The following is a 24,610-nucleotide window of genomic DNA, read 5'->3' as shown; positions in this document are numbered from 1 at the left end:
CAACTCCTCCCTATTTTATTCCATTATCTTTTACAGAACCAATTTTCACATACGTTTTTAGGAATGCATTAAGTATGATATGAAAGAAGAGAAATTCTCGTGCCAATAAAGAAGAAAAAATTGGCTCAAGATCAATTTCTTTATAGTTACTGAATGACTCTGTATGAATGAAGATTAGAAAAAACTGCCTTATCAAACAATAAATGCAAACCAAGAAATTAAACACTAATCTACAGCAAAAGTTGCTACACAAGAGACGTTTATTAATGTTCTGTTGTATTTACAGTTTTAACATAGCAAACCAAGGTGAATTACCACTTGGCAGAAAGCACATCATTCTACATTTATAACGCATCAGTTTCTGCTAACACATCATAAAAGCAAGTAGTACAGTATGTTAGGGATCATCTCAAAAGTTCCAAGCTAATTCTTTCTTTGCTCCTAAGTAGCTAATCGCCTCCCTACTCCTAACCCCTGGCCTAATCATCAGGCGATAGAAAAGAAGAAAAAGGGATAGGGACTTGAATCATACAGAAAGTGTCAAAACTGCATTTTAGTAGTTAAGCTGCATTTGTCCTTGTCCTTTCTATTTTGTACAGTGACAACACCTTTACACAACAAACAATGGATACTGCAAATTTAGAATACAGACTATAAAAAAATTAATGCTTATTATTTACCAATTAAGAACATATTCTTGACCACACCTTAAATGTATTTTGCACTATGGTTTTGCTTCCAAGGGCTCACAGTACAATTGAATATATTTCTAAATTATAACAGCAAATATGAATTATGTGCAGAAATTCAGTCATAACAAAAGTTTTAACTTTTGAGAAAACCCCTTTAAAATGGCCAGCGTTATACATATCTTACACTAAAATATTTAATTCCAAATTCATTTGAGATGGAGGATGAGTAAAGCAAGACTGCCCCCTACTGACTACAGGGACAGGGCTCATGCTATTTAAAATGACTACAAACAATAGATAAGGCATTATTAATACATCACAGACTTGATTGAGAGCTTTTTCAAACATTAACCACTAATGATTCCATGATTACAGAATTCTGCATTAACTATTAAAATTTTACACCTAGCAACAAAGAGAGAGAAATGATCTTTTTCAACAGTACTTTATTTTTTTTTAAAGCAGGTGATTATTCCTCTGTGTTCTGCATCTTGATTCACTTCCTGCAGGTGTTCTCTTGCTTCTTGAGAGAGAATTCATAAACGCAGGAAGGCCTTTGCCAGAAAACATCTGCCAGAGAAGGATATTGAATATTGAAACTCCAGTTAGCTTATTTTGGCTGAAAGAAGGATGTGGTCACAAAAGAAGGCAGGATGTTTAGAGACACAAGAAGTCCATTTTAACACAGCTTTAAGATTACTATACACTGACATCATAACATCAAAATTTCTGGAAGTTATCAAAGACTCTAGAACTAGAAAGAACTTAAATACTTTCTTTAAGACCCATGAGGTTAGGGGTCTCTCTCTCTCCAAACCTCCTAACAAAAGAACAGAATGCAAATAGCACTTCCTTCATCATCATCACCACCGCACACTTACCCTCAACAGCAACAACTGAAACTTGGGGATAAAGAGACAGTACGATCCAAGCACACAGGTCATTTTCCGAACACCTGAGCTGTTTACCCTGACAATTCTGCCCGATTTCATGCGAGGAAGATTCCCAGTAAGGACACCAGTGATGTCATACTGTACTTAGAGCGTGGCATAGCTAAAAAACGACTGTAAACTCACAGGCATCACAAATACTTTTTTTAATCAATTAGGAAAAAAAGGCAATATACTTTTGGGCACTTATCTCTGGGGGAAAGAAATATCTGTAGTCCCAAACTAATTTTTAAAAAGGAAAGTACAGGACTGAAATCAATGCTCTAACAATAATATCTCTGTTTTGTTAAATGTAGTTTTCACCCAATACTTTGAGGCATTTCTGTACCAGCATACTAAATTGTTTTGGTTCTCATGGAAATAACAGGAAAAAGTACAAGTAACTAAACACACACTAAAGACATACAGTACTTAACAAATATTTATTGAGAAACTACTCTGCTACTCCGCACCAAATGAGAGTTGGATGGACTCATGTATAGCCCGTTAGCTTATTTTTCCATCTTTCCAAATTACTGTAAAAACCACAACCAGCCCTTTTATATCTTTTCTGATTAGACAACTGCATGAGTCTTTAAAAGGCTGACAACATGCAGAGAAGCTACAACATTGGAGGAAATCAACATATTCTTTTTAAAACTGTTAGCATTTTTCCAAATTCCAAATTCAGTTGGTGTTTTTGAAGTAAACCAATGATACCAACACAAGTGCAGCTATTCTTTAGATTGAGAGGCCACACAAGTGCAACTATTCTTTAGATTGAGAGGCCTCAAAATGTACAGGGACAAAAACACAAGAATATATAAGGAACTCTAAAAGCCAAGAAAGAGCAAAAAGAAAACTGGTAGACCAATGTCAAATGGAGGTTTTTGCAATGAGCCTGAACTCAACAGAAACCTAAATAACTTTAGTTTTATCAATTTCTATTAATAGATGAAAACTAATGTAATAATTACTATTAGGTCAAAACACTAGCGTTTAAAAGAACGTATCATATGACCCAGATAACTACCTGGCCACTTTCCTTAGTTCCTGCAGCTTCCGCAGAAGTTAATTAGCTTATAATAGAACCCCCAAAGTCATAGTCACCCAACAAAAATTAAAGATCCACTAAGAGGACCCAGGTAGTTTACTAACGGGTGATCTTAATCACCACACCAATGCCAAATGAAAACTGCTTGAGAGTCGCTCACTGTTCTCTAAGACCTGGAGGCCTGTTTACATCAACTTAACTCTCAAGTTGTTGCAAAAACAAGGGTGGAACACGAACTGGAAGACAGGTTTTAGGGACCATGTACGTCATTACTAAACTGTAGATCCTATCCTATCACTTCAGGAACAACAGGAATCCAACAGCCTACAGATCACTTAATTCCAAGAGAAAGACAACCATTTCTTCTTGGACACTGTGATTTTTTTTTTTTAAGCAAAAATTCCATGGAAACATTTTTGTCCTGCTACTTTATAAGAGTCCAACAAATCAAACTTTAACTCAAGGAGAATTTTCTTTAGTAAGAGAGGTACAAAAGAGGAGGGAGATTATAGAAAGGGAGAAATAAAAGCATTTCTCATCATATGGAAAAAGTCTGATGGCACATATAGCTCACCAGGTCACAGCAGTCACTGACTACAAAGGGCCCCCTCTCTATCTCACTAATGCCAGGACTTACAAACTCTCTCTCACCTTCTATTTCAGATGTGGTTAAAATTACAGAATTTAAAATCGAGCAAGCTTCATATATACAAGAGCTTTTGGAATAGTGTTAGATCCCATTTAACTGTGTTACCACCTTATAGCTGCTGGAGCTAACCACTCAATTACCTGGCAGCACCAGAGGAAATGGTAAGCCATAAAAATTTATTTTCCCATTAACTGGTAAATAAGAAAAAGTATGAATACCTTACATTTTTTACCATTTCAGATAAAGATGTTTCTAAAAGGTACCTGTTTCTCTTTCAACAACATAGAAGGAATATTGTTTTTTCTGCTTCCTCAGTCATACGTCTCCTTGATGCCACTGTGCCCACCTCTAGTAGTTCCTTCTAGCTTTTCTTACTGTGGGGTAGGAAACCAAATTTCCTTTTTTAAGCTTAAATGGGCTTCAAAAGGAACCTGAGCTGCCCCTATGATAGTGTTCGGCTTGTAACATCTACTTTGGCTGATTAGAAAGAGGCCTTTTGGAATCATTTCAAGGTTTGTTTGTGTGTACTATGTTTTGGGTAGCCTGAATAGAAAAGTCACTATGCTTATACTTTTTTCCAGTAAAATGCTAGATCTTAGTACAGCATAGGAATTGAGTTGTTATTCTGATACAGCAAAGTTATTTTAAAAATTCCCTACCCGGTGTCTTTCTGGCAAAAAGTAAGCCTACAGCTGACATTTAACTAGTGACATCTCCATTAAAGAAAGTAAGAAGTCTCAATGAAAAACAATAAATTCTTCATACTTTACATGATGTTTCTGTAGTACATCTTTAAACTTAATTAAACTAAATTTCCTCTGAACTAAAGAAAACATTCCGTCCGGACAGTTCTTACCCTGCCTACGGACAAAAGAACTTCAGTCTCATGGGATATTATGGCTTATCCCCTCTGGGGATACTGAAAATTAGTAAGGAAGTCATTAGAATTCTAAATGCTGCTCTAAGCCCCCAAACCTTTCATTTAGAGCTCTGAATCCTCTGGGCATGTCAGGAATGATTTCAAATCAACTAGAATAGCAAAGTCAGACAGAAAAGCAAAGAAACCCTCCTCTGCCCTCCAACGGGGGAAGCTCACAGACTCTGATTTCCTGAGAACTCCTGAAGCACCGTTAAGGCTCCTGACTCCAAAACACAGAAACAAGCAGGCCTGTAATCTCCCTTCACAACTCCAACAGCTTTATTACTAAGGACCGCCTAGTTCAAATCATAACCCTAAAGATGCTTTTCTTTACATTTAGGATACTCCCATAAAACATTTCATGGAGTTTAGAAAATTAAAACAAAACAATAATGAATTTTATAAACAAAAAAACCTCAATAAAGTCCTTAACAATTCAGAAAACCTTGAGTTCAGGGTTTCTCTCCACCTGGTTATTTGTTACGTATTAGAAACAAGATGAAGAAGATGTGTAATCCCCCAATAAAGATGGAAATTTCCCTCTAACAGAAGAATGAAGAGAATAGACAGAGGTGTGACCTCAGTCCATTTAGAAATTCAAAGCTACCTTTCAACTAGACTTATAGAAAAACAAGGAATCTGTCCCCTTAGTATATTTCGGGCACCAATGGATTAGGGGAAATCTGTAGGTGATTTCAGCGCCCTTTGCAAGAAGGCAAACTGTGGCAATCCCAAAGAATTAACTTTTGAATCTCTGGTAGGTAATAGTTAAACCTAAGGCTCAGAAGTAACTATAAATTATAATCAGACATGGAGAGGAAAACAAGATGACAATGATCATTGCATAAACCTGCACAGAACATCTGATAAGCCTCCTGAAGTTAGGATGTCTTACACACAAAGAAAGACCCATCACGGGCATTAGGGCCATGCCAGCGGGTCAGTATCCAGTCTTTGCAAGGTGTTTCAAATTCAGGACATGCTACACACTTTTAAACACACAATAAAACATTACCTTTCTTTTAAAAAATCATAAACACGAATGGTACTCTTAATGACTAAAATTTTCTTTCAAATAAAAGTACATATTCCCTTGAGGAAACCAACTTTATAACCAACACAAGACTGAGTCCTTTGTATGCTTTAACATGCATAAAAAATGCATTATGAATCCACTCCACCATGCATGTTGTAGAGCTTATCTATCACTAAAGCCTTCTGTTACCTGCATAAGTACATTTAACTATACATGTAAAGTGCTTAACACAGCATCTGATATATAGGAAAGTTGATAAATGTTATTATTATACCATGTTTGAAAAAAATTTTGTTACATTCAAGAAGTTCTGTTTGAATGTACATCATATTATTCTGTTGCTTAAAAACCTTCAATGCTGCCCCACCACCTGGAAAATTAAATATGGTAGATACTGTCTTGTTGAGAAACACACATTCTAAGACCTACATGAATCTATAAACTGAGAAGTCCACTCTTAGCATATTAACTGTATACAAACTATGATAACCCAACAGTGAATACAGAACAAACTGATGTTCACATGGGGTTAGCCTTGCACTGAGCCAACCGTCCCTGGGCTTAAAAAAGGGCTACTCTACAAATTCTACTGACCCCATTGTAAATGGCCTTAGTACTCAAGATATTTGAGAACACTGTCTCAACCTGGCTGTCCAGCCTTGACCTTCAACACTCCTTATACTACAATCAGACTGCTATTCCTGAGCAAGCACCACACTCCCATGCCTGTATTTCCGCTCTCCACTCTGCCTCAAGTGATTCTGAAATTCTTCCCCACACCATCCAAACTCTCACTAGTAGAAATTCTGCCTACCATTTCTGGTTTATCTCACTCCCTACACCCTTTACAAAGCCCTGCCTGAGCCCTTTGATCGGCCTGGCCCCCAGGTGTTACTGAAGATACCTAGGGGCCAGGCCAGGACTGACTCACTCAACAGTCGGAAGGAACGAAGAGTGAAGTCCAAGAAGGCCTATCAGACCTTGTTGCCAGAAAAGCTGCTCTCCGGTACTCTTTCCCAAGACTCCCTAACTCTTCTTTTTTGCAGCTACTGATGTAAGATGGAGTCAGCCTCTGGGGAAGACCACGGGTGAATGAAAGGTGAGCCTCGGCAGGGCTTGTCCTCCGGTTCTAGGCCGGGAAAAGGCCCCTTCTCCCCTTCCTTTCCATGGGTTTGATCCTCATAGCACCAGCGTGGTAACATCAGGGTGTGACCCTGAAGCAAAGCACCAGAAAGCCTCTCTAACTGTAAGAAATGGAAACCTTGGTGTGCTTGTTAGCAGCCCAGGTAAAAGGAGCTCCTAAAGGACCCCATGGTGTCTCCAACTCGGGGTTTCGGGGCCCCATATAATCAGAGCTGAGCCGAGAAGGGCCTCAAAGGCTCCTTCTCGATACTGCCCTCTGGAACTGGCACAACAGTAAGCAGTGACTTTGGGATTTAGGATTGAAAGATCTAAAACCCCAAGTCCCAGCCAAATATCCTAGCTCCCTGATGACTACTAAGACCCCGTCTTTTCTGCATTGTCAGAATATGAGATAATGTTTTCTCCTACGGCAGTTTTTTGTAACTTACCTTTTTCCACAGCTTTTTGTAGAAACACCACTCAAAACCAGAAACTGCTAAAGGCCAGGACTGCGGCTTCCTTACCTTTTCTATATCCCCTACCCACAGGAGGAACACTCTACCCTAAACCTGAACAGAAAGCTGCAATGCATCACAAGACACACTGGGACTAGAATACATTTTCTTTCCATTAATACCTTTAATAAATAAAGAGAACTCTGGTCCTGGGGAGATTTGAGAAAGTTTCTGGCATCTTCCGAACTTTTGCATAATTGATAAATCCTCTGAGAAACAGGAGAAAGCCTAATTAAAAAAAAAAAAAAGTTAAAAATGAATTTATAATATCTACATTAAGTCCTCTCCCCAGAAATACCCCTCCCTCTTGGTGGCACTACTTCATCGTTTTTCTGCTAAAAGCCATCGAAACACGAGCAATTTCCTCCAAAATTTCCAAGTTTTCCATTTCTCAGTAAGCAAACAATCTCAAGAACCAAATAAAAGTCTCTTTTGCATATTCAGAATCTAATTGGTCTAAAAAGGAAATAAAAAATAAGATGTGGCCAAACATTCACATTTGGGAGCCTCATTGAGAAGCACTATCAAAACCTTCCTTCTGAGTTCCAAAAAAGTATTCCAAGAGAGTTAACTCCAAAAAAGAGAGATCATAAACTGCTTTTCTCAAGTGAAAACGAGTTTCATCTTTTCCTGTCATGGGCTTCTTCCCCCATCGACAGTACAGAACGTTGTCCACTAGATGTCAGGACCTCCTCACCTATTACACGGCAGTAATCTCAACATTCAACTCCTTTTCTTTAGTCTTAAGAACTCCATACAAACAGGGGCCTTTCGTTTCTTCACCAGGCGGGTAAAGGAGTAAGACTGATTTTGCACGGCTACACCAGAATCCATACATTCCCTGCAGTCTGCACCACTTGGGAGAGGCAGCTGGAAGGTGACGTGCCCCTCCAATGGGGGCTCAGACACTCCGGCCTCCTCCTTCAGAGACGGTCCCTGAGTCTTAGACACATTTTTTGTAAACACCTTTATGGAGATATAATTTACATACCATAAAGTTCACCCATTTAATGTATATGATTCACTGGCCTTTAGTATAGTTATATAGAGTTGTACAACCAAAACCATAATTAATTTTAGAACGTTTTTATCACCCCTAAAAAATGTGTACCCATTAGCAGTCACTCCCCATTAGCCTGTTCTCCCCCACACCCCCTCTCCCCAGCCCTAGGAAACCACTTCTTCTGGACACATTTTAACATATACTTAGTGGCAGAAAACTCTGTGCTCAGAATGGGGTTTTGTCAGTAACCAAGACTCATTAGCACGGGCTCAGTGAACACCACTGTTTGGCACCAAAAGCAACAGGACTACAGAGCAGGGGTCACCCGCTCAAGTGCTGGGTGCGGGGATCCTAGTGAACTAGAGCGCACATAACCTGTATGGAGGGGGCAGCTACAAGTCAGCTCCAGTCAAAAGGTGGGTGCCATGTGGGAGTGTAAGCCAGTTTTGGTAGATATTCCAATTTGTAACAAAAGTAAAAAAAAAAAATCAAATATTTTATGTGTAGACTCTTGATTTTTAAATGATGGCAACTAATAAAAAATATTCTGAAAATAACTGTAGAACAAACAAACCACAACTTACAGGCTCGATGTAGCTCATGAGCTGCCAGTTTAAGAACTCTGCACCTTGTAGGAAAAACTCCAAAAAAGTTGGTTCTCTCCACAAGAGAAGTTCCAAAAATGACCCAAACATTGGGACCAAATAAACTAAGTACACATCTAAAGCCTCACTATTATTTGCTTACTAGTAAGCAGTAAGATAGCAAGAATGATCAATTATAAAGTATTATAAATTTATCTCCCATGAAACTTTAACATAGGCAGAAAATCAGTCCATTAAATTTCTTTAAACTATCTATGCTGTCAATAATCACCTTAGTGGTTCTTCTTTGATCCATGCAGGATTTGCTTGGACTTTAGGCTTACGGGAAGAGGAAGGGGTCAGCCTTTCTCTTAAAGACACAGTTTGAGAATAAGCAACCAAAGGACTGCCTGCAAAGTAACTCTCCTGTAGTCATTTTTATTAATAAGCTCCTCAATAATCAAAGGAGGGGGGGAATCACTACTTCTCTTTCCTTAGAATTCCAGTGACTAACAGCAGAGTAGACGATGCTCGTGGGGCGGTGAGGGACGGCATGATGGAGGACTTGCACTTTTTAAATAAAATTGAGGGTCAGCAATGCATGGATGGCTCTGTCACCCTCGGTGAGAAAGGCAGGTCCTGACGTACTAAGTACCTGTTGGGCATGAAGCTGTACTGTGCTACCCAGACCCATTAACAGCACTGCCATCGAGGATCTTCATTAAGGAGGCAACAAGAGGCCCAAAATAGGAGACAGAAAAAAGTGATGTCACAGAAGCAGAGCAATAGCTATGGAGCAGCCCTGCTATTATTGTAGAGAAATGATGTTCATTCATCTCAATGTTCATTTCTTTGCTTTAAAATGTCTTGGAAGAAAAGATTTTGAAATAAATATTTAGAGCGAAAAATACAATCTTAAGACCAACAACCTGAAATGTCTGACATTAAAAAAAACACAGCCTCTTCCCCATCACAAAATAATTCTTATTCTCACTAATAATGAACTAAAGAATTCTGGAAACCCAATAGTGGTTCTTCCAGAAGTTCTGTTTAGCAAGGCTATATATTTTCTGTTTTCTACTGACAGATTCAGCTGAAGATGGGACACATACACTCAGGAGTAGCTCAACTGATTACAACAAGCCTATAAGCAACTTGGGGTTGTTTGTGAACCCTCTGCGGTAATAACCCACAAGGAGAAAAAAAATCTACAGGCTATAAAGTCGTCTTATGAATATGTCCCACTGGGACACGTTGGGAACCTGAGAAGTGTATATGAATAGATTAGGAAAAACCTACCACCACTGAGAGGCATTTTATTAACACGCATGTTATTCTGATGGTGATAACAGCCTAATCTTTGAGAGAAATATTTTTAAAATTATACGTATTGCTGACTAATTTATTACCCTATAGTAATATATGCAAGCAAGGTGAGGGTTTACTAAAAGTAATTTTACTTCTAAAATTTAACATAATCTTTTCTCTCTTTGTCTATGTTAAAAGCACTTACCTAAGACCAGGAACACCCACCACAGCCAATACTGACCGTCAAAGTATCCAGGGAAATAGGTGGAAAACTGAAAAATAAAGCAAAACATTTCATAGCAGCTTAGCAGATACAATTTCCCATTTTAACTTAAGGGCACACAAAACACAAGACTTTATTGTGTACACGAAGGCTGTCATTTAGCTCTTATAATAACATTTTTTAAATAAGTGAAAGTATTTCATATATTACTGTTTGGGAATGCTTATGACACATGCAAATGTATTTCCTTCCATGAAAAAGCAATCTTGAAGTATGATAACATTCAGATTTATAGACTACTTGTTTTGAAAGTGCTCAAATCTGTTTTTTAAATCTTTATTTTTGGCCCACATAAGACTGGTCCTTCTAGAAATGCTCCCCCCCTTTTTCCTTCCTCCCCCCCCCCCACTCCAGTTCAAGCCGTTGTTTCTCAGTCTAGTTGTGTAGGACACAGCTCCCTGGCCCACGCTGGTGTTATGAGCCTTGCGCTCCCTCCGGCTGAGGCAGTCGGTTGCCAGCAGTCAGTCGGCCGCTCACAGCAGCTCATGGAAGCTCTCGCCAGCTGCAGCCCACGGCAGCCACACCAACCTCCAGCTGCTCATGGGAGAGGGAGAGCTGTTATTTGCAATCTTAGCCGTGGAGGGCGCAGCTCACTGGCCCATGTGGGAATTGAACCAGTGGCCTCGGCATTAGGAGCACGGCACTCCTACCACCTGAGCCACTGGGCCGGCCCCCAGAAATGTGTTTGGATGATGCTTTTACTTTGCTTACCCAGTGCCCAAACCAACTATCTGGCCTCCTTTCTAATAAGCCCTGCGTCTGTTCTTACTCCTCCAGCCATGCCTTGACCTTGGAAGCTTTCTATGTTCATCATGATAACCCCATTCCTTTGCCAGGGACTGGCACACGATGTTATTCTGGTCGATGGGAACTGGGGGCTGCTGAGAAAGCTTCCCTGCTCTTAAAGAGAAAGGGAAAGAAGAAATAGTTCCTTCTCTTCTGTTGAACAACCACTGTGTTTCTGATGTGCTGAGCTGCCCTGACCCTCGGGGAGCAGCGGCTATACCAGCATGCTGGGCAGAAACGTCAGTTTCTCTGATGACGTCAAAGAAACACTGATTTAACTAACCTCCATGTCAGGACTTATTTTCGTAAGCATAAATTTTTCCCACTGTTTTCTACGCCAGTTTGAACTAAGTTTTCTGTTATTTGCAGACAAAGTCATCCTAACTGATACAAGTTGATTCATTAAATTCAACTTTAAAGTTTAGTCACTTTACTCAAAATTTTAGTTTAAAAAAATTGGTAACTAATTTTATCTGTTTTCTATTGGGGGCTTTGGTGGTAAGTTTAATGTAGTTTGAGCATTAAAATATAATGTTTTATTTCTTAATGACAATTAAGATTTAGAGAAGGAATGAAAAACCGCTTTAGGGCTTGGGTTATTAACCTAAAGTCCATGTTTTAGATGAGTATATACATTAACTACCTGGGGGGAAAGCCCGTAATTTTTATCAGATTCTCAAAGGAACTTGGAATCCCAAAAAATATTAACAAATTCTTTAGAATAAATAAGTTTGAAAAAACTCCAGTGGTCAGTTAACACCCATTAATTAGTTAATAATGTCAATTTATGATGAATACATTGTTTTCATCTAGAAAGTTGACAATAACAATAAACTTATCTGAATAAATAATAATAATAATAATTTTTTATCTGAATAAAAAATAATAATAAACTTATCTGAATAAACTTATCTGAGGGTACTTGAAGAGACTAGATATTTTATAACTTTAAATTATTTCATGCAATTTTAACCGGTAACTTCCAAATAAATAACCGAAGATATCTTTAATTTACTTTACAGATAAGGTCCCTCATGGAGTAGCACTTGTTAAACAGTTTTGACTCCCCAAACATTTTGGCATAACCAGTGATACTACTGATAAACAATCGTAGAAGGGAGGGAGGAAGAGAACAAGGAAGAAAGGGAGAAAACGGGGAGAAAAGAAGAGAGCGAAGGAGGGAAGAAGATAAACTAAAACTTTAGAAGTAATGAGACGTGATATCCTTCTTTTTATTATAAAAACAACTAATTTCAGAACAAACACATATATTAGAAACATTAAAAACAGAGAAAGCAGGTAGTGAACAACTTGTAGGATAGATGTCCCTGGATCACCAATAGTCACTAGATTTAACTACAAAACTTGTTTGCATGAATCAATTGTAACTGATTAGGTTCATCTTCGTGAAACTAGCACAAAGGTTTGAAAATAATTTTAAATGCTGACATAATGCAAAAAAAGCAAATGGGAAAAAAAAAATCAAACACTCAAAGTTATTCTACTTATTATTTCTCTACAGAGTCTATCTTTTCTGCTGTACAACTTACCCTGACAATCAGGATCCACTTAATTAGAGAGAGACCAAATCCTGAAATGGCCCCATACCGTCCTGCAGCTGAAGTGGTCAGGCAAAAAGACAGGAAAAACCCAATCCAGTTAAAGAGGAATGCCACTGTAAAAGGAGAGAGGTGAAAAATATGTCAGACAGGTCCTGTTACCCAAGAAGCAAGAGTGCCTTCTCTACTTTCTCCTGCTTACATGACTTTCCCAAGGATAAAAGACAGCCCAGCCCGCCCTCCACCACCTTTACCCCTACCCCTCCTCCCCAAAGCAAACAAGAAAACATCCTCTCTGAGTATCAGGTGTTACACTATTGTCTACTGCTGCTCACTTTAAAAAATGCCTTAACATTCACCAAACTGTGTACTTATGACTTTACTGTATGTTACACTTCAGTAAATAAATGTCTTGAACATTACATTAGTGCTCCCAAACAATCTGATCCAAGTCATTCATCCTGCTACTTTTAAGAATTTTGATAGTTAACATCACCTCTAAAAGCACTGCATTTCTTTATATCTTCTAAATACCACAAATAATAGAAATGGTGGCTCACTTCTAAGAGAGGCACATGGAAAGATAATGCAGAATAACATCAAGGGATAAAAATCATGCTGACTTTGATCTGCCGCTAGAAAATAAAGCTTCCAAAACAAAGTTCATCAGAGAAAGGCATTTAATTCCTAGCCTAGGTCAGGTATCAGCAGAAAGAAGCACAAGTAAGGGGACCTGCAGACCTGAAAGATGAGGCTTACATAGCTCATGTAAAAATGCGACATCTCCTTAACTGCTTTAATTGTATTTTCCATAGATATTCATAGTAGAAGATGAAGAGAAGGGATATTAAGATAAAAGTGTACTATGCTCTGTCATCTCAGTAAAAGGTACCAAATAAATATAATGTTATTAAAATATTAGTTCAACTAGTTATTTTAATTCCATCAGATTCACCCATAATCCAAAGCACTCTGGTTTGTGGGAAGTGGCTCTATGAGGATATACTTACTGAAAAAAGTTAACATAAAAATCCCATCATTTCCTATCCTGAGCTGGTCAGCGTCATCAAAATCATCCCGACCCACAAAATCCTCATCCTAAACGAAAAGAAAAAGAAGGTAAATTCACAGTGAACTAATTCTAGGCAAAGGAAAATAGAGAAAGGGACATAAGCAGTACCAAGGGGAAATGTACTGCTTTGGCTCAATTTAAAACTATGAGCATTACGGCTCAGTATATGCTAAAAATTTTCATTTTGCACCGGAAACCTTTATAATGTTATAAACCAATGTTACCTCAATAAAAGTAAATTTTTAAAAAGACCTAAGTTTGTTTTTAACTTCATTGTCTAAAGGTAAAAGATAAATTAAAGAAAAAAAAATCTTTCGTCTATCTCCATAGTTTTCTAAATGAAAGTTTTTCATTTTATAATCCAAGTTTTTTAACAATACACTTCAAATAATATAAAGTTCACAAAGTTCATATATAGACATTCGTACATAAGTGTGTATATGTATATATACATATATACATATATATTATATACATATACATATATAATATACACAGTATATATTATATATTTTACATATGACATATTTATATATATAATTTTCTCCTTCATATATATGTATACATATATTCCAGAATTTAAGCCAAATGTGTAAGTAAATTTTCTCCTATATATATGAAGGAGAAAATTTACTTACACATTTGGCTTAAATTCTAGAACGTCAATAATCCAGACCCTGTTTAGGGCCCAAAATATCAGTAACCCAGGGCCTAGTAAGGAGATACAATTGAGTGGCTCAAGTATTTTCTGAGACTGACATAGGGAAAAGGACAGCGTGACCATACATGAAGAGTCTCTGGGGCAGCCCCCTGCTCAACTCCATCACCATTTGTTTATATTGGTATACAGGTCGGAAATAACCTCACTTCCAATTTTATTGGCAAACAGGATCCCTTCCATCCTAACTTGAAAATATAACCTTCCAAGTCTAGAAAGAATATGATCTTGACCAACACTGACACCAACATATTGTAGCCTACCTTTTCAACTTATGTAGATATGTTGAAAAATAAATGAATATATGCTTAAAAGTAAAAGTGACAGACTTGTACAATCCAATGAGGGTTCCTCAAATTAAATCAAATAAAAAAATTTCGGGGCAATCAATACTTGCCCTACACAGAAAAGGGGCTCAGAAATCCTTAACAAGCTGTTAGTAGTGCTTTCCTTGGGGAGCGGGAACTAGAGAAAACGGGTCAGTGGTAGCTTCCACTTCTAACTTAACACATTTCCTCTACTGTTTGAAATTTTTACAAGAATGTGTTTGTTATATATTTAAAAATACTAAATACCTCGTATTCTGAATTCATATTAGCAGGATAATTCTTTGCCAAATTAGAAACTAATTCTTTTTTTCCATAATTACTCAAAGATAATACTACAAAAATGCATGGAGGTAATTTCTAACACTGATGGATGGTCCTCAACTAACGATGGTTTGACTTACCAGTTTTTTCAACTTAACGGTGGTGCCAAAGTGATACACACCAACAGAAGCTGGCTAAGCTAAACTAAGCTATAATGTTAATAGGTTAAGTGGATTAAATGTAGTTTCAAATGACAATATTTTCAACCTTCAATGGTTTATTAGGATGTAACCCCATTGAAAATCAAAATGCCTCCTAACTGATGTCCATACTACTGGGATTCCTCCTACGAACTGTTGCCGGCTAATGTTTCTAAAACACCATACTTGTCTTATCATAGCTTCTCAAAAACTTTTGAAGATTCTGTGTGACCTGCAAATTAAGTCTAAATGCCTCAGCCTAGCATTCAGGAGATTGCTACGACCTCCAGTTCTGGTTCAATCACTACATGCACAAAATCTGCCCTGCACCTAGATGAATTCATACCACCTTTCTGGGCTTTTCCCTCTGAATGTTCTTATCATCCATTAAAATTTGGGGCCCATTTCAAATCCCATCTTCCCCACGATCACATAGTAAAAAGTCAATTTTTATCGCTCACTGCTCCTGTGCTGCTTAGATATGCGTATTTGCGGGCCTTTTCCCCAGCTGGATTTTAAGCTCTTGCATGGCAGGAACACTGTCTTATACAAAGCTTCCTACCTATCCACTGCAAAATACATAGACTGTACATTGTATAAACAAGTGCTCTACATAGGTTTGCTGAATAATACAGAACCCTTTAAGATGTTCCTAAATACATACACTTGTCAAACAAAAGTATTCTAAAGAGTTCTGGGATTAGTCAGAGCTAATCTCCTGGTTTACTTCTATGGGACAGTTGCCATATATTTCAACAGATCTAGAGAGTACACACAAGGACTTTGGAGTTTAGAATATTTGGGTTTGGCTCTCACCTGTGCTACTTATTAGCTATAAGACTTTGGGCAAATTATTTAATCTTTCTGGGACTCAGTTTTTGCATCTATAAAATGGAGATAATATAATCCTCACCCTGTGAGGTTACTGTGAGGACTGGAAATATATAAAAATACTACTATATAAATACTACTATATACCAAACATAGGAACAACCCTGTTGTTTGCTTCCAATACATAGTATTTATACTGAAACTGTTTTGCCTTGAGACAGTAAGCTCTATGTGGGTCCTTAGTTTCCCAGGCACCTAAAAGAACTGAATCCACATCACCATGAAAAATCAGTCTAGAGTGCACTGACAAACTACTATGTCTGTCAAGCAGTGGTTTTAGGAGCCCCAGCCCTAAAGGTGTGGCCTGTAAACAGTTTGCGGCTCTAAGGCCTGAACGTCTGGGACCTGTGCCATTGCACTGCCCAGATTGAGTTTCTGTTCTTTCTTATTTTTCACTCTAGTTTTCTACAGGGACTAGGGTCTGGAGCCCTGGTCACCCCACATTCCTGGAGACTGGATCCTGCTCCCCATTCTCCCAAGATCTGGCCCAAGGCCCTACTTGTATCTGCTTCAACCTGGATGAATATTTAAACCACATCTACATTATTTACAGGTCTGACATCAAGAACTAAGAATGCCCCCAAAAATCTCCAGGTCCCTTTCATCATACCCCACCCCCAACGTCCACGAATTAACATCAGGACAGATGGGATCTGAATTCACTGTGCCCCCACAGATGGTGTAATCTGGACTGCTGGAGGCACAGGGGTTCATCTACATGATTGTGAGGACCCTTTTATCGGTTTAATTCTATAAAGTTGTACTTATTTATTCCTTCCATAGATCTCCCTAACCGCTATCGACCTAACACTGAAATATTAAGTGTGCAGAATCCAGGCGAAGTCAGTGTATTTCCTAAACCAGCTCCTGCTCCAAGACATTTCAGCTGCGCCAGGAGACTTGAGAAGTGGTGGTAGCAATAAAGATATAGGGATAATAAGCAGGCTTGACTGGTGATTTTCTGCTCATTTGTACCTTCTACCTCATCATTTTCAGGGACATGAGTTTATTGTCCCAAAAGAAAATGTGCTTGTTGTTTTTAAAAAACTAGTTGTACTTCTATCATCCTAAGTAATAAATCAAAAGTGGGTAATGAAAATAACTTAATTCCCATAAAGCAGCCACACAGTAAACACAGTAAATTAGACTTACTCTTCCGGGAACCAAAGGGATAGTAGCTTCAGCCTTGGTTCTCTCGGCTTCATCATAACTGGGCAGTGTTGTAGCCACATTGTAAGATGGGGGCTTTGGGAACCCAGACTCGTCTTTGTAGTCAAAATATGCTGAAAAATAAAAAGGAAGCCACAATTATCTGATGATTAGCTGACTTGAGAGGAAAAAAGGATTTCCACTACCTGGCAAACAAAAACCAGGCATTCCTCTAACCGGACATATAATTGAATCAAAAGATGTAATACAGATGAGTAGGCGGGAATGATTTTTAAATTTATCCACTTTTCAATCATTTGAATTCCAGACTCACTTTGCCTTCCCAAGTGATTTAGTACACTTTTCTCAATTGTTATGTAGTGTGTTCACAAAGGCATTGAATATTAATTGTGGCATAAGGAACACATTTAAATTAAAAACACTTCACCTGTGTGTGTGTGTAAATCTGGTGGAAGCCATGGTTTCTTCCCATTTACAAACATGAAAATCAACTTTAAAAAAAGTTAAAACTCATTTCTCACAGGTTTGTTTGGGTACTTTGAGTCTTTGATTTATCGATTCAATACAATCCCAACTAAAATTCCAGCAGGGTTTTTGTTTGTTTTATAAAACTTGACAAACTGATTGTAAAATGTACACGGAACTAAAAAAGGTCAAAAAGAACCAAAGCAATCTTAAAGAACAAAAAGGCTGAAGGACCTACAATACCAGATATCAAGATTATAAAGCTCCACAATTAAAACAGTAGGGCTCAGGCACAAAGATCAATAGACGAAAGGACAGAATATTGAATCCAGAAACACATATATGGTCACCTATTTTGACAAAGGTGACGCTGTGGTGCAGAGGAGAAAGAATGTTTTTGTTTTTTTCAATAAATGGTGTGGGACCAACTGAATATCCATATGGAAAAACAACTTAATCTTAACTGCTATCTCACATTATACAGAAAAAACAACTCCAGGTGGAATGCAGATCTAAATGACAAAAATAAAATATCAAACTTTTAGAAAAAAATATAGGAAAATGTGTTATTGAACTAAAGCTGCTGCCACCTAATGCAACTGAAGGAACGTGGGTTTTTTTCCATGTCAGAACAACTATTTAACATACACACACACACATATAACACACATGTACACATATACAGACATGAATATGTATATATTACAAAACATTCCCCATATAATTTCCGATAAAACTTTACTTTTAATCAAATCATACTAAAGTCATATCACAAATTGAAATGTACAATTTTGAATTAGCCCACTGCCATAGTAATTCTGAATACATGAATAAAACGGGTACCTACTACATTATGTTGAGGGGGGAGAAAACATTTTTATTTCCCTATTTCAAAAGATTTTTTTAATGAGATACATCAATATAGATACCTCGCATAATTTTAATTTCCATGAAAAGTTTAATGACAATCTTTTCAAGTTTACTTAGTACATTCAAAACAAAACAAATCCAATTTGTTAGATTGCTTAAATGTACACGTCACAATTAAAATAGGTAAAATAAATGTACAAAATAATGACTTGTGCTTTTTTTCCATCTACCCATGTCTGTGCCATTCTGTTTCTAACCCTTTTTCTCATATATGGACTAATAGGTATACACAACTCAACAATTATCCAAAAAAAATAAGCCATGTTAATTTAACAACAAAGGGGGAAGGGCTGTTTAAACCATTTTAGAGGTTGCCTTTAAAAACAGTAAAAATGGAAAACTCCAGGTTATAAATAATAAAAAAATTAATGGTCTTGAGTAACTTATGATCTCTGAAACCATACTTCCTCGACACTTCATTTACCTGAAACTCAAGAGCTCAGTAAAGACCCAGGAAGTTAAGTTTGGAGTTTTTTTTCATTTTGTTTTGTTTTGTTAAAGCCTCCACATAGTCAGGTTGTTACCGAACCCAAGTTAAAGGCCAAAACTCAAAACATCAGAGTTTCAAATAAGGAGAGGTTTACTGATCAAGAAGGCGCCAACCAAGAAGACGGGAAACTTAATGGTGCCTCAAATTCATCTTGTTCACTGTACTAGATTCAGGGTTTTTAAGGGGCTGGGGGGAACAGGTATGCGGAAGTGCTAGTGGCAAGCTTTAATTGGAAGACCATAAATGGGTAAGGGGTGTCAGCACTGCATCTTCCTGACAACAGGCCCTTGACTTCTGAAAGGGTTCTAGTGTTCAAGTTCTGGTTATGCCCCAGTCCTTTGGTGTGTGGGGTAGGGGGCGCAGTGGGAGTCAAAGTTCTCTCTTCTGCGCATGCTTCAGCTACGTGACATGTGGTTTTTGTCTATTATCTCTGAAGAGCAACTCAGTGGACTGTTCAACAGAATAGGACCATTTTGAGCTGGTTCTGCAGTTACAAGATGAAATGCCACAAAACCCAAAGACTATTCAAGAGGGAGTTCTTCAGGCCTTATAACTAGAAACAGTTTACCTTTACCTTTATACCCAATCTGAAGAAATTTTGTTACTTGCTATTGAGGCCCACAGCAAAATTAACAAAAACAAGAGAGAAAGAGGTAAAAGACCTCAGGCTGACAGCAACAGGAGATGCCATCTGACAGCAAGGAGGAAATTTGATGCTTGAGTCAAAAAGTTCTATAGATCTTAATGAATAAAAGCATCACTATAGTATAGAACAGAATACCTACTGGAGAATGTTTCTGACTATAACCCCTAAATCATAAAGAAAAATTTAAACAAAGAATATGAAATGTAAGTGAATAGGGAGAGCAGTGTTTGAGAAAAATTTCTATCTAAAATGGTTATAAATTTTTATAACGACAGAAAGTAGAAACTCAGATATTCAGGAAAAATTACCTCCTATAAATAAATATAAAGGACTTTTCTCATTAATAAAATAGGAGTCCAATTTCTTATTAATTGGTTGGAATTTTCACTGCAGGTAGTTAATGGAAAACTAGTACTTATAGTCTGGGCAGAGACGAGTAAGTAAGGCATGGCACTGCAATTCTTTCCTAAATCTTGGTGTTCTTAAAATTTAATTCCATAAAACACCCTAGAATTCTTCCAAAACCTTATCTTAGCATTGTTAGTTTCAGATGCTTATAAATAAAAGAATCTCACCTAATACAAGGAGACCGAGTTCAGAATTTGAAGCCAGAGTGGAAGTGAGGAACTTTCTGACCTACGTTTCTCCTAATTATAATGGCAGCCTCAGGGCCACAGACAATACCAACAGATTAACTCTCACATCAACTGACAACAGCTGCCTGAAGTGCTGTGTTGAAAAGGATTCTGACAGGGATGTGTTTGGGATGAATGCTGTCTTCATCGTGCGTATCTACCCTGGGAGTACGTTGGGTTTCTGTTGTGGCGCCATGGGCCCTGTACGTGCCACTCTGCCACAGTTCTGTGTTAGAGAATATGGAAGGGACTGCATCAAAACTGGTCAACTTTCAGCAATTAAAGCAGAACTGGTTACCAGGAAGCTCGTGGTACCAAAAGTCCTCGACTACTGAGATTTTCTTTCTTCTCCCCCTTCGCTTCTACACATACCATGTTTCCCCGAAAACAAGACCTAGCTGGACCATCAGCTCTAGTGCATCTTTTGGATCCAAAATTAATATAACACCCAGTATATTATGGTATATTATGTTATATTGTATTATATTACATCCAGTATTATGTATTATATTGTATTATATTATGTTATATATTATATTAGACTCATTATTATATTATATTATATTATACCTGGTATTATATTATATTATACCCAATATCATATCATATCATATCATATCATATCATACCCGGTCTTATAAGACCAGGTCTTATATTAATTTTTGCTTCAAAAGACGCATTAGAACTGATTGTCCAGCTAGGTCTTATTTTCGGGGAAACACGGTACATGAAAATTAAAAGAATAATCTGGCATAAGATGGGTAGACTTAAGGTTAATTAAGGGGTTTAAACTATGAGGAACACTTAACCCTTCAGGAACGGAATGAAAGAGTTGGGGGACTTCTAATCTTTTTTAATTAAGAATTTACTATCATAAAAGAAATCTAACATAAAAGACTGAAAAAAAATTTTTTTGAAGAAAAAAGAATAGAAAAAAAGAAATCTAACATACTACATATTCCAGGTTATAGGTACTAAAATCACAAAGAGCAGAACAGCTAATGAGGAAACTACAAAAAGAACAAAAATTAGGTGATCACCTAGTTCCTGGATGTCTACTTCCTTTATATAATATTAAGACTTTTTTATGGAACTGAAAAAGCCACACCAAAATGGGATTTTACTTGTTTTTCAGAACAGTAACATGAGTTGTTTTTTTACCTCAGACTACAAACTAAAAATAATGTCAAAGACAACTTAAGGAAAGCTGAAGCTAAGGCAGACACCAATAAACACAGAGCAGACAAAAGCCCAGGGCGAAGAGCATTTCCAGAGCTCAGCAGTCACCTCGCGCCACCTACCTGCGCTCTCCGCAGAGATGCTGCTGTAAGGTGGCGGAGCGTCACCTGCAGCCTGCTCCGGCTCCCCGGGCTCTTCCTCATTCTGCAACTAAATAAAAAATTCACATTTTAATGCAAGTCGAAAGCCAGTAAGACAGAAGAGAACCAGAAAACTAGAATAACCTTTCTGGAAAGCTATTTGGCAATGTGTTTCAAGCCTTAAAATGTGCAAATCCTTTACCAAGAATTCTACTCCCAGGCACTTATCCTAAGGAAATAAACAAAAAGGCAAAACGGTAGATATAAATGCTACTGCAGCAAAAATTAGTAACAACCTAAACTCCAGTCATAGGAAACATTAAATAAAATACAGTTAATCTCACAAAAGACTAAGCAGCCACAAAAATGAAAATGAAGAAAACTTGATGACTCAAACAGATATATACCTATGCTGTACTGTAACATGAAAAAAGCTAAATTTACCAAACAGTATACATTATATAATTTGGTTTCGATAGACAGATATATAATGGAAAGAAGGTCCAAAATGATAGACACCTACATTTTCACTGTTTATCTCCAGATGATGCAATCGTAAGGGATTTTTTCTTGTTATTTATACGTATGTCCTAATTTTTTGTAATGAACATTAATCATTTGTATAATTTTTAAGTTAGAAAAATAATCTAATAATAATCTGTTACGGCAAAGATAAATTATAGGAAACCAAAGTTTACCATTATATTCAGTTTGTGCATAGAAATTAGATCTTAATTGAGACATTTAAGAAAACATAAAATTCTACCTGATTCTACTTATAACCTGTCAACACATCTCTCTTCCTTATCTCGCCAACTTTCTCATTGGTCAAATCTACAGCTCCTGTTACTTTAAATAACTCACACTAAAAGTGTGTCTTCCTGCCATTGCCAATCTGGATAGTCTACCCAACTCATTCATCTTCATAGAACAATGGCATTTGATTTAATTTTTCCAAGGTGACAACAGACTACATTCACATGGTGAATCGGCTAAGAATGGGAGTCCATCTGTAAAGTAATAACAGAGTATTTATCAGTGTATCTGACAGGGGTCTGGGTCCCCACTGTGTACAATCATGATATATAGAGTCAACTAAGCCACCTGTAAAAAACACACACTCTAAACCAACTGCTACGAAGAACTCTCTCTTGAATTGAAAGAAAAAAACAGAGAGCCTGACCTGTCATAACGTGAAGTACAACTCCCTAATTCATTCAGTTTTAACCAGCCATCTCAATCTCCAACCCCTATGCTATTCAAAATTGGAAGCCAACAAAACTTTTCTGATTAATACTACAAAGCATTCTGTTTCAGATAAATTCCTGTGCCATATTTTCATCACCATCTGCCATCTGGTCACAGTTTTTTAAACTCTTGTCATCTAATGTTAAACTAAAAGGACTCCCAAAATAATTGTATTGTAACCTAAGATGAATTTGCCTTTTAAAGGAAGGCTATGGGCAAGATAGCTATAGTAAAGCCAGTGTTCCTGGGACACCAAATCAGTAAGTAGGGTTCCTGGGGCCATGGTTCACCTGGAATACTATTCTCATTATCTGAAGCTCTAGACAGGGTTTTCTCAGCCTACTCCCACCTAACCATTCTTGTGCCCTGGGAACATCGCAAAAAGAAGAGTCTAGGGCAAAAACAAAGGCAAATACAGACTTTTCAAGAATGTTGCCTTAATATACTGCAGCTAGTAATTTTCGTTAAACCTAGTAATACTCTTTCAACCTGTTTTTATATTTCCTGAGCTTGGTCAAATACTCATATTGCCTCTGCATAATTTAGGTTTTAGAAAGGAAGTGTGACGATTCTAAGAAATACAGAGGTCCAAAGAACAAAGAGGTCTTATATGCCAGTATCTACAAGATAGGTTGCCTGTTTCCTAGCAACCTGGAAATAAGAAATTTGATCATCCCACATCAGGGTAACAGATAACAGAGCAAAGAAATTCCAACCATCTCAGAAACCCCCATTTTCTCTTTGGTGAGCAAAAAAGAAACATTTCCGGGTGACGTTTTTTGCTCCATTAAAATTCACCACTTCAGCATCATGTACTAATATTATTTCCAACTGAAAACATAAACAACAAAAAATACCCACTCTGACTACGGAAACTACACATACTGAGAAGACCCCAGGACCTCACTGTACAGGCTTCCCAGCGCTGGCTTGTTTTCTAGTGTTTCCCCAAAAATAAGACCTAGCCTGGACAATCAGCTCTACTGCATCTTTTGGAGCAAACATTAATATACGACCCAGTTTTATTTTACTATAATATAAAACCAAGTCTTATCTAAAATAACATAAGACTTGGTCTTCCATTAATTTTTGCTCCGTAAGACGCATCAGAGCTGATTGTCCGGCTAGGTCTTATTTTCGGGGAAACGGTATGATGCTGGTGGTAGGTTTAGGCTCCATCAAGAAAGGTATTTAAAATAAAATATCACAGTGTGGGAGGAAAAGAGGCAATCACCTGCAAAAAAGTATTTAGTGACCACCATCTGTGTGAATAACTGGCTAAACCACCGAATCCCTATTATACATCTTTTTACACTTTGGGGGCATCTACAGCCATCAAATTAGGCTCTGCCAGCCAAACAAGTCAGGCACACGGATAAGCGGAGACACGTGCACTGGGCCTGGAGTGGGGCTTATCTCTAAGGCTAATACAATGGTTACTTGGTTCCACAATGTACTTTTAAGGTCCCCCTTTTCCGTCCCTGAGAACCCTTCCTGTGCAGTCCTCCCTGCCACATCCCTAGGGCTGAGGGATCTTCAGGCTCTTTCCTGAGGCTCCCCTCAGAAGACAAGCATCATTGTCACTTCGGGCTGGCATTAGAAAGAGACTCAGTCTCTTCTAGGTATCACCTGGATCAGTGAGAGCCTGAGCACAGCCTACCTGTCACAGCATCCTGGTTGTAGGGGAGACTGTGAGAGGCAGGTTTGGAAAGTGGCGGGACCTTCTGCTCTCTCCCTGCACGGTGCTATTGGGCGGCGGGGTGGGGGAAAGGGGGAATCATTTCATTGTGTAACTGA

The 24,610-nt window shown here is 37.8% G+C and overlaps 1 protein-coding gene across 1 annotated transcript in view; it reads right to left on the bottom strand.

Annotated features, from left to right (window-relative positions):
• Positions 1-242: 242 nt before the first annotated feature.
• The window catches only part of NDFIP1 (Nedd4 family interacting protein 1), a 43,500-nt gene continuing 19,132 nt past the window's right edge, over positions 243-24,610 (bottom strand). Inside the window, exons 2-8 of the mRNA XM_033096328.1 lie at positions 21,548-21,635; positions 17,063-17,193; positions 13,450-13,537; positions 12,431-12,555; positions 10,017-10,083; positions 7,039-7,144; positions 243-1,262 (exon numbers count right to left, since the gene is read on the bottom strand). Coding sequence (XP_032952219.1) covers positions 7,041-7,144; positions 10,017-10,083; positions 12,431-12,555; positions 13,450-13,537; positions 17,063-17,193; positions 21,548-21,635 — 603 coding nt within the window. The 3' untranslated portion in view covers positions 243-1,262; positions 7,039-7,040. The remainder of the gene's footprint in view (positions 1,263-7,038; positions 7,145-10,016; positions 10,084-12,430; positions 12,556-13,449; positions 13,538-17,062; positions 17,194-21,547; positions 21,636-24,610) is intronic.

Source organism: Rhinolophus ferrumequinum, chromosome 24 (genome assembly GCF_004115265.2).
Source record: "Rhinolophus ferrumequinum isolate MPI-CBG mRhiFer1 chromosome 24, mRhiFer1_v1.p, whole genome shotgun sequence".
Taxonomy (NCBI): Eukaryota; Metazoa; Chordata; class Mammalia; order Chiroptera; family Rhinolophidae; genus Rhinolophus; species Rhinolophus ferrumequinum.
Note: the sequence above shows the minus strand (reverse complement) of the source record. Positions and strands in the feature narration are given on the sequence as shown.